Here is a 10,804-nt window from a genome sequence, read left to right on the forward strand (position 1 = left end):
TGATGTTCGGCTAGTTTTATAGATATTAAGATAACGTTGAACACTATATTTTGATGTTTTGTTAATTGGACACTTAGATATTTGTTTGGTTTGAATACTTATTATGATCTTAATTCTTTCGATTAACTATCACTAATTGAATTAATGTGTGGTTTCTATTGTCTTTCGGGAAAAACAATAAGAAAGATGACACGTGGTAACTTCCATGGAAGATCCTATGGACGTTAGCCATAATTTTCTATGTTTTGCATGATCATATTGAATATTCTTGTGATTTAATGCATATTCACATGTTATCGTTCAGGATAGAGTTATTTCCAAATGAAAGTTGCCAAATTATGTGATTTTAAGACGACAATATAAGGGGGTTCTAAGTCTTAGTGCTTTAGCAATTACTTGAATTTCATAATGACTTTCCTAAATTAATCATCTTAATTTTGTGATTCGATTAGAGCTAGATCAATAAAAACTAGATTAACTACTTAGTTCTTATGTGATCAATATTTGGATTCAAATTCACCTTATTACTTGTTTACGATGCTATCCACTTGTGGATTAAAAATCAAAATAAACAATAAATTTTTGGCATAGATGTCTAGGATTAAATTGGTTAGTTAATTTTAGCTTTAGTCAATTTTTTTTCCTTTTCATTTTCTTTTTTGACTGATCAACTTGTTTTTCCTAAAGGTTGAACCCCAACATTGAGGGCCCCTACCGTCCCGTCCCTAGAGTATTGTGAGGGAGGTAAATCGTAGGATGTACTTCAGTAGGCCAGGGGACAAGAGCTTGTCTGTACACTGGTGTCCATAAAGAGTCCAATTACATGTCTTAGGACTCGAACTCTTATACTGCAGCTGCCAACAAGGTTGAGATTACCTCACTCCTATCCTTTACACCACTCCGGGGCGATCAACTTGCTTTTCTTAATTCCATTGATGGGAAACCAAGTGAAATAAGAGACTAGCTAAATATAGCAATCATTGATCCTAACATGGATGACGAACGCACTGCAACTATTTAAAATGACAAGGTATCACTTGCCAAATTTGATGATGAGGACTTGTCCATGGAATTAATTTAAGAAACACATGTATTGATCTTTAAGTGTAGGGTGTGAACAAATTTGATGAGGACGATTTGCCCTTGGGCTAATATGAGAATCATAACTATCGATCTTCCCAAAACTGGGTGTGAATGATGTAGACTAGGAAAACACCCTTAGACTATTATAGGGATTACTAAAAACTTGATCCGAAAATCTTAATAGTAGTAATTCCACTATTCATCAACAAAAAAGAGAGACGTCTCATGAAACTTCCTTGTGCAATTGCCAGAGGTTTTGGATAGAAGATCGACCTAAGAAGATTACGACTAAAATGTAGAGCTTGTATTTAAAAAAAAAATAGAATTAGTTACAATGGAACCAAATTAAGCATTGACATTCAATGAAGTTGAATTTATCATGGAATTCTCAGACTTCATTGATAGCTCTAACATTGAATATGTAATTAAAGGCTGACAAAGTGGTAGAAGCTTTATATTTTAGTTTGAGTGGGTGGAGTACGAAAGTCCTATAATATTGAACAAAGCAAAGTAAAAGTTTGGAGGATCCCATGAAGTTTGGTGTAAAATTCGCCTACGAAAAACTAAGCAAAGCATCAAAAATCATAGTCAAAGTGACATGAAACATCATTACAAAACTATGACTAAATAAACGCCTTGGGAAGCAACCCAATTTCTAACCCTTGTATTTATGTTGCTTTTGTAAATTGCACTGTACATGGTGAGTTAGGATTTCATTTAGTACTTAGACATATTTAATTTCTAGCTTATTTAGAATATATTAAGGGTTCATTTGATTGCAAAAATAAAATTTAGATGGAAAGAAAATTAATTTCAGGGAATTGAATTGCCTAAAACTTATTTGACTGAGAATTGTCAATTAAATGTGTTTGATTAGTAAAATTTTCCACTTGAAAAATATTGAAATTTTGGATCTTTTGGTATTCGTTTGATTTTATTTTACATAAAAATTGTCAATTAAAGGGATAAAATTTGTTACAATTGTAGATAGAATTTGTTTCCATTGCCAAAAAATTTAAAAATAAAAAAACCTAGAAAACTCATTTTCCCACCTAATTCATAAGAATTGCAATTCTTCAAAATGGTGGAAAACTTGGTCATGTAAAAAATTTGTCAATCAAATACTTAAAAAGTTGGAAAGTGGAAAATGTTTTTCCATTTTCCATGGAAAATTTATCCAATCAAATGGGGCCTTAGTATCTCATCAGGTGAGAATCAGTTTTTGGGCGATTCTAGCTTTACTATAATTCAATTATTTCAATAATATCTTACTTTTCATTTTTCAATATACATTTAATTTATTTAATTATTTAGTTAACATCAATGTACATGTACATTTGGCATATTCATTTCACTTGTATACTGACGCCGGGTAGGATAGTGATTATCCTATTAGCTTGTTGTAGCAGATGATTCGCAAGAAAAGAACGACAGAAAACGCCCAAAAAAATAGAGAAAATACTCTGAATTCAACTCAATATTATTAATAATGCGGGATGATGAAAACTAACCCACAAGCCGGGTTAAATAGCTGCGAAATACGAAATTATGGAAAAATTACCAAAAATGGCAAAATCCCAAAATTATACCAAAATAAAATATTAAGTAAAAGAAGTAAATTGCCAAAAATTTGGCTCAATTCGAGTTTTCTAACATATGGAAAAAAGGAAACGAAATATTACCATAAATAGTAAAAAATAACTTAAATTGAATTTTGAAAAGGAAAACAGTGGATTTTGGGCTCGAAATTGACGTTCGACGTGCGCGTCGAAGAGAACTTTTCGAATTGAGGTCATAATAGCGATTCTGATAACCATTATTAAGTTAATGAAAATTTTGCATTTAAGAATGGATTTCATTATTCACGTCAATCATATCGAATTCCTCTCATCCGACACTTACAATTCATAAAGAATTAGCTTTAACATGACTTGTGGTATTAGATTGATAATGAATTTTCCATCCTCTTTTCGAGGTATAATTGAAACATATTGCGAGAATACAAGTTCAAGTGCTAGAAAAGAGCATCTTCATATTCACGACGAGTATTACTAATATTTCCTTAAGCTTATTTTGTACTTATATCAAGGAAAACATGTAATTTAATAAGAGAGTTGATCATACAAACTTTTTTCTTGAATCAATACCCGGGCATTTAATAAGGTCGTACTATTAATTCGTGGACAATGTATGTTGCCTCAAATCTAGACCCAATAATTATCATATGATGATATAACTTCTTTGTCTTTTTGAGATATTTCTTGCTTCGTTTAAAGATTATGAAAAAAGAATATATATTATTATATATATAAAGATTGTGCAACCCACCATGCTCACGGGTAACGAGTATGTGTCACTATGTAAAATCTTAGCTCAAAGTTCTTACTAAAAGTATACAATAATTTGTTTCTTTAACAATTTCACTTAAAGGCCTGTTTGATACAAGCCAATTTCATGAAAATTGAAATTTCCACCCAAATATCTTGTCTGATAGGCAAATTTTTCATGGAATTGGTCTTCTAGTTAACCCCTCATAATGCCATTTTCTAAGTTTTGAAGGAATTTATTTTCCTTTTGTTTGGATGGGAATTGGGTTTTTCACTTTTTATTTTTATTTTTTTTATTGTTTTTTTGGCATTGGAAATAAATTTGTCCACAACTATAACAAATTCTATCATTTTAATTGACAATTTTCATAAAATAAAGTCAAACGAATAACAAAATATCTTAAATTTCAACATTTTTCAAGTGAAAATTTATACTACTCAAATATATTTAATTGACAATTTTCAATAAAACAAATTTTAAATAATTTAATTTCCTGAAATTCGTACCCAAATTTCATTCTTTCAATCAAATTGGCCTTATAATTTTTCTGCTTAAAAAAAGTAAGATAAAATAAGGGCCAAAGCTTTATCAGGGAATATTCCATAGATATTCCCATAAGGGTCCCCACCTCGAAGATTTTGCAGCTCAACCCCAAACCCAATACAGAAACCCTAATAATAGTACAATCATTATTTTTTTCAAAATTGACCAAAGTAATGAAAAATGTGAACGACACGATATAAATAGAATTCGTGAATCAATAATCATATCTATATCAAATTTCAACTCGAATCACCTTATGCAGTTGTTTTCAAACTCGAGTTCGATGTATGCTACACATCTTAGATGATCAACGTACTATGTCATGAGATATTAGACCCTATTCCGTTTAGATATCGATTTTCAAAAAAAACAAAAAGAAAAAAAAAACTAATAGAATATGTGATTGAAATGTTGTAGATCTCGTGAATTTTTTGCTTAAAATTAATTATTAATTTGGATTAAAATTTTAATCAACTTTTACAACTGAATCAAATGGGGACTAGATTATTCATGTTAGAAAATCACACTTAAAAAAGGTGGACAACTAATTGATGATTCGTGAAACATTTGAGTTAAATTGAAAAATTGATTATGAGAATCCTAATTAAAAATTAAAGCAATTATACAACAAGTTATATTTTATAAAATTTATAAGCGATGCCTCATTTAATGAAACTTCAAAGCTGAAACGAAGTTTTTCCAGACCCATTGCTCAAAATAGTAAATAGGGCTACTGGGCGAGGGGATCATGATTGTTCCGAATTTCTCAACTCGTCTTGAATTTATTTATTTATATGTTTTCAAATAAAATATACTATAAATATTAATTAATTAAATAAGTCGATAAATGAGATTTTTTTTTTTTTTTTTTAAATCCATGTCATGTTGCATTTCTTTGCCATCCCTAATGCATGAATGCTTGATTCCTCCTTTGTTAATTCTGAAAATATATCCATGAAAACATTGTTTTTAGTCTTTCTCCATATAAAAAGGTATGTTTGAGCCATTTTTTTTTTTAAAGAACGAGTTTTATAACAGTGTTTTTAGAAAATATATAGTTAAAAAGTAGAAAAAAATTTGAGTTTACGTATAAAACTATCTTATTGAAAGAATGTATGGTTAAAAAAGATTTAAAAAAAAAAATTAGTTTCCACATACAACTCTGCTGCACCAATGAACCCTTAGGTTTTCGGGGCATTGGATTCTCACCAATGTTTGCGTTACTCAAGCCGACATTCTCGTTTCCGCTTCGTCCTCCACTGCTCGCGCGGGGGCTTCCTTCTAAGGCGGAACGCTCCCCGGCGGTGAATTCGTTCCCGGGCCTTGTACACACCGCCCGTCACACTATGGGAGCTGGCCTAGAAGATATAAAACAAATATTGGTCATTCTAGAAAAACATTTCGCAATTGATTTACCAAAAAAGAAGTTTTAAATCTATTGGACATTTTGCCATGTGACAAACTGCTATTTGTCGATTAAAAAAAATAGTTTTCTTACAAGCAAATTTTTTTAAAACAAAGTAATGTCAAACATAATGTCAAGCATGAAATGTACAAATAACATTACAGTATTCTTTTGTATAAGGCTCAAACATGGCTAAAACATATTTAAGAGATTATTTTTAAAAATTCAAATCATCAAAATCGTCCTTGACAATTTTCATAAGGGTTGTGCTGTGTGTACACAATGGTGCACACACAGCTTTGCACCCACCTGACATAGAGAAGGGCTCACATATAATAAAATATTTGTGGATCCCCCTCCATATGAGTGGGAAGTAAAGCTATGTGTACACCATAAGGTGTACACACAGCATTTTTCTTTCCATAAAGGGATGGCAGAATAAGAAATTGCTGTAAACAAGATGGCCATTCATTTTACGTTTAAAGGACCCGCACGTAAAGCCATTTTATTAGACATGTCCTGCGTCATTGTACAATACTCAAAAAGCAAAAGCAGATACTCTTTTGTCATTTTCATGTATTGCGCCTGTTTAATCCCCATTTTTTGATAAAAATGTATTATGAAATAGTGATTTTTTGTAGAATGTATAGTTAAAAAATAAAAAAATATTTTTGAAATACGTATATTATTATTTTATGAAAGAATGTGGTTGAAAATGAGAATCGAAAAAATGCATTCTTGAAAATATGTGGATCAAACATGGGCATTAATTAATTGTGTCCCTCTTTCAACCCTAAATTCCCTAATATTGTGACTTTGACATGATAAATAATTTACGATAAAATATATAATACATAGGGTAAATCTATTGGTACATAGTGTATAAACACTTTTACGGACCCAAAATTATAGACTCCAAGCACAACTTTAATACATAATGTCAGTGTTATATGACTTTGTGCTCACGTCTCGTCATTGAATTTTTAATTTTGTTTCAAATTAATCATCATTATGACTCTTCCTCACAATTTGTCACTTTTTGAGATACGAAGATTTTGTTGAAAAAACACATTTCTAACGTACGGCCTTTGTATTAAAACATGAGTTTATATTGCTTTCCGACCAAAAAAAAGAAAAACGAAAAACGTGAAAAAGCTGTCTGTTTCTGTCTTGATCGATAAATACATAAAAAAATTTAATAAATTGTGGTCACAGGTGATCCCAATTTTTGAATACTTTAGCCCGTCCCATTAATTTTTATTGCATTATATTACATTTTTCTATCTTCTATTTTTAATCACACAATTTTTCGTAAAATAATATTACACGTAAATCGAAACCTTTTTTTTCTTTTTCAATCATTTATTTTTCTAAAAAATACTATTTCACTCATTTTCAACTTTACAAAATGGGGGCCAAATGGGGCGATGAAAATGCTCATTGTACGTACTTGACTATTTTAAAAAGGAATATTAAGGTCCTGTTTGGAAGTATTTTTCATTCCAAAAAATTGATTTTTTTATCATTATTTCACTATTTTAGCCATAATTTTTTTACTTTTTCTCTATGGATCCCACTTATCTCCTAACGATCAAAAAATCAATTCTCAAAATTCCTAAACCCTAAAATAATTCTAAAAATCAAAGTATAATCTATTACATACACTTTATTTATACTTTATCACCTGTCAAACTGTCATTTTGATAATTTAAGAAAAAAAAAACAATTTTTTCATCTAATCACAATAATGCAAGTTTCAAAATTGTACAGATTGGGTATACAAATGGCAAAGCCCCATCTATAAATATAAGTAGGAGATGGAAAAGGACTCTTGAGTCTGCTTGATTGTGAATCGCCATTGTAGAGGCTGGTAGAGGAGGAACTGGAGGAAGAGAAGGGTGCTGTTTCTGTCGATATGGAAGTAAATAATGGCGGCGGAGCGGCGGCGGACCTGCCGGATTCTATCTCCTCTGTTATACCTGGCTGGTTTTCTGAGATTAGCCCTCTATGGCCTGGCAAGTTTCCACCTCTCTACATATACTTGCATACGTATAATATACATAATCGAATTGTTCGATTGAGTTTTTGGGCATTCATATCGTATTGAAGGATATTAAGCTCAAAAGGTGTGTAATTATGAGTATTTATGTATGAAATTGTGGATATATATTAATTTTCTAAAATTTTTTGAGAAATTTTTGTTTAGATTTGATAAAATACTTTGTCGTTTATGTTTCTGAATTGGAATATGGTTTATGGGGGTGGAGATGGTTGGTTGTCCTTACTTTTCTTTTTCTCTTCTTAATATTTTATTTCAATGCGTGGCATTGGTTTGAAGAAATGATTTCTATCAGTACAATTCAATAATTTTACATGTTGAAAGGGACATGATGTCAAGCTTCGCCTTTTAATGTTTTAGGCGTATTATTATTTTTATGAAAAATTCATACTGGTTTGTAAATAGTATGTTGTTCTTTATTGTCATATACTTCTTTTCATAATTTTTGGGATGGAGAACTTTAGCTCATAATTTTAATGGTATCCTCTGAGTGTAAAGTTTATATTGCCAAATGTCGTTTTGAATCTAAAGCAGCAATCTCAATCTTTTGGTATCGATAGCCCCCTTAAAAGATGAAAAGAACAATTCTAATTTTCGTTATAATTCATTTAAATCTCAGGGTTACATGGCTTGGAAACTCCAAATGACTATAAATATGGTGTTTACTTCATTGAGGAATAAAACCTTATCCAACATATGGTCAAGTTTCATGGCTTCTCTTCCCTCTACCCTCTATTCTGGCTAATATTAACTTAACAAGGAAAAGGAAAACCTACATACACGGCCTGGATGGTGGGGTGGAGAAGAAAAACTTCCAAATGTAGTGATGATTGTTTAGAAAACAATTATTTTATTTGATTTAACTTATCTCATAAACCGCTTTTTCTTTGTTTGTTATGACTCTCAATGGATTGCTTTGTGGAAATCATGCAGGAGAAGCTCATTCATTAAAAGTAGAGAAGTTATTATTCCAGGGGAAGTCTGATTACCAGAATGTCTTGGTGTTTCAGGTTTTTTATGGGCTTAAATTTTTAAGTTCTTAAGATTTATTATTAACATATGAATGCCTCCTTTTGTGTTTCTGAATGCATAAAATATGGTTTATTTTTGCTGCAGTCTTCAACTTATGGAAAGGTTCTTGTCTTGGATGGTGTAATTCAACTCACCGAGAGAGATGAATGTGCTTATCAAGAGATGATTACTCATCTTCCACTTTGCTCAATTCTAAACCCAAAGAAGGTATTTATGCTCTAATGCTCTTTAACATGAAAAATCAGATTGGTCGCCTAAATCACATTCACATTGTTATTCATTCTTTCTCTACCTGGGCTTTGCTTGATTTCTGCATAGACCTCTAAAGAACAGAATCTGTGAACCGTTGTTTTTCTCTTTTTTTCTCATTTTCCTTAATTCTTTTAATGTTGTTTTTAATTGAAGGTTCTTGTTATTGGAGGAGGAGATGGTGGTGTCTTGCGTGAAGTAGCTCGCCATTCTTCTGTCGAGAAGATAGACATCTGTGAGATTGACAAGATGGTAGTTGATGTAGGTCACTTAGACTTTTTTTCACTATCGTTTCATTTAATAATATATTCCTCTTTCTACTCTGTTTCTTTGGATATTTCATGTTTATGATTAACTTAGAACTGCATTTTGCTGGATTCTCTTGATCCTAAATTTTGAGATTTTCGAACACTCCACTTGCAGCAATTTGTCAGTACTGATATACTGTCCTTCCTTCCAGGTTTCAAAACAATTTTTTCCAAGTGTAGCTTTGGGATTTCAGGATCCCCGTGTAACACTTCATATCGGAGATGGTACAGTCATCTATAGTTACTCTTTCTCTCCCCTTTCTTCCACTGCCTTTGTCTGTCTTCTCTTAACTATAATTTTTAACTTAATCGAATTTATTTCAACCTTGCAGGAGTAGCATTTTTGAATGCCGTTCCCAAAGGAACTTATGATGCAATTATAGTGGATTCTTCTGATCCCATCGGTAATAATGTGTTTCTAGCCAAGGTCTTACTAGTAACTCCTTTGAAACTTCCTAGTCCAATGTTCAAACTGTGTTTTACATGACTTAGGTCCGGCTCAGGAGTTATTTGAAAAACCTTTCTTTGAGTCACTAGCGAAAGCTCTTCGTCCTGGAGGTGTTATGTGCACTCAGGCTGAAAGCATATGGCTTCACATGCAAATTATTGAAAATATCGTAGCAAACTGTCGCCAGATTTTCAAAGGCTCTGTTAACTATGCCTGGACCTCAGTTCCAACATACCCAAGGTATTTTCCCATATGATGTGTTCCCATATGAGAAGTGAGAACTACGCTTTTGATAAGCTCGTATGTGCCAGTCAATGGACATGGTTTTGTGCCATATCATTAACCTTGCTTATCGATTTTGTTGCTCCATCTCCTTTTAGTGGTGTTATTGGGTTCATGCTTTGTTCTACGGAGGGTCCTGCAGTGGATTTTAAACATCCAATCAACCCAATAGACGCTGACGATAGTCATGTGAAAACGAAAGGACCTTTGAAGTTCTACAACTCCGAGGTAAGGCATTGCATCTCATGGTTTCTCTACCCAACACTCTGTCATTCTTCGTGTTTTCTTAGTTCAAATAAGTTTCGCTCTCTACTTCTCTTTCCAGATCCACTCTGCGGCTTTTTGTTTACCCTCATTTGCAAAAAAGGCAATCGAGTCAAAAGCTACATGAATGAAGTTTCGCGGAACAATTAAAGGATTAGAATTTGAGCTCTCATAGATCTCCTTGCCCGGATAGTAATTAAATGCGTCACTTGGCCCTTGACAAGTGGTCGAGGTTTGAACTAGTTCATGAAGTAGTTAATTTGTTAAACGAGATTGAATCTATTATTGCCTATTCTTCACTTGATGTATTTCTCAATGTTGTCTTATGTTAGACAAAGTATTTCGTGCTTTATCTGACTATCAAATAATTGTCGAACTTACTTGGGCAATGCATGTGTTATCATTTCTTAGACTTGAATCGTTGGTAAAAAATGGATTATAGAAGCGGCTCATCTAAACTTAGAGGGCTTCGTTTGTACACAATAATTGACTCGACTGTAATCTCTATTTTTCATTATGTTGTCCGTCTCTGTACCTAATAAGGGGACAAAAATGAAACGTTGAAATCCGTGTCAAAATTTTCATTAAATGTGGACCATCACATGTGATGCACTCGCGCTTGTCAAGTGGCAACATTTGTGTGTCAATTCCAGTTGGAACATAAAAAATTGGGTTTTTCTCTTTGTACAATCCACGTACATACAAGGTTCAGTCCTCTCACATGGCGTGGAGTCCGCTCATGTGAGGGGGCTGTGTACAGCACTATTAGGTAAAAATCAAACTAGTTTTCATTCAATTATTGG

At 32.4% G+C, this 10,804-nt stretch overlaps 1 protein-coding gene across 1 annotated transcript; it reads left to right on the forward strand.

The window, feature by feature from the left end:
* The first annotated feature begins 7,097 nt into the window (after window positions 1-7,097).
* LOC111396130 (spermidine synthase) lies at window positions 7,098-10,411 on the forward strand. Its single transcript, XM_023022441.1, has 9 exons — window positions 7,098-7,374; window positions 8,352-8,428; window positions 8,535-8,657; window positions 8,856-8,960; window positions 9,160-9,232; window positions 9,340-9,411; window positions 9,500-9,695; window positions 9,836-9,965; window positions 10,063-10,411. The coding sequence occupies exons 1-9, from the start codon at window positions 7,275-7,277 to the stop codon at window positions 10,126-10,128; spliced, it is 942 nt and encodes a 313-aa protein (XP_022878209.1). The 5' UTR covers window positions 7,098-7,274; the 3' UTR covers window positions 10,129-10,411.
* The last annotated feature ends 393 nt before the right edge of the window (window positions 10,412-10,804 follow it).

This window comes from Olea europaea, chromosome 6 (genome assembly GCF_002742605.1).
Source record: "Olea europaea var. sylvestris chromosome 6, O_europaea_v1, whole genome shotgun sequence".
Lineage (NCBI taxonomy): Eukaryota > Viridiplantae > Streptophyta > Magnoliopsida > Lamiales > Oleaceae > Olea > Olea europaea.

What these genes read in the sequence shown, in the direction of transcription:
- LOC111396130 (XM_023022441.1), top strand. Translation starts at nt 7,275, where the DNA reads ATGGAAGTAAATAATGGCGGCGGAGCGGCGGCGGACCTGCCGGATTCT. An exon ending in GATTAGCCCTCTATGGCCTG is followed by an intron (nt 7,375 to 8,351) that starts GCAAGTTTCCAC and finishes GAAATCATGCAG; the next exon opens with GAGAAGCTCATTCATTAAAA. An exon ending in TGAAGTTCTACAACTCCGAG is followed by an intron (nt 9,966 to 10,062) that starts GTAAGGCATTGC and finishes TTCTCTTTCCAG; the next exon opens with ATCCACTCTGCGGCTTTTTG.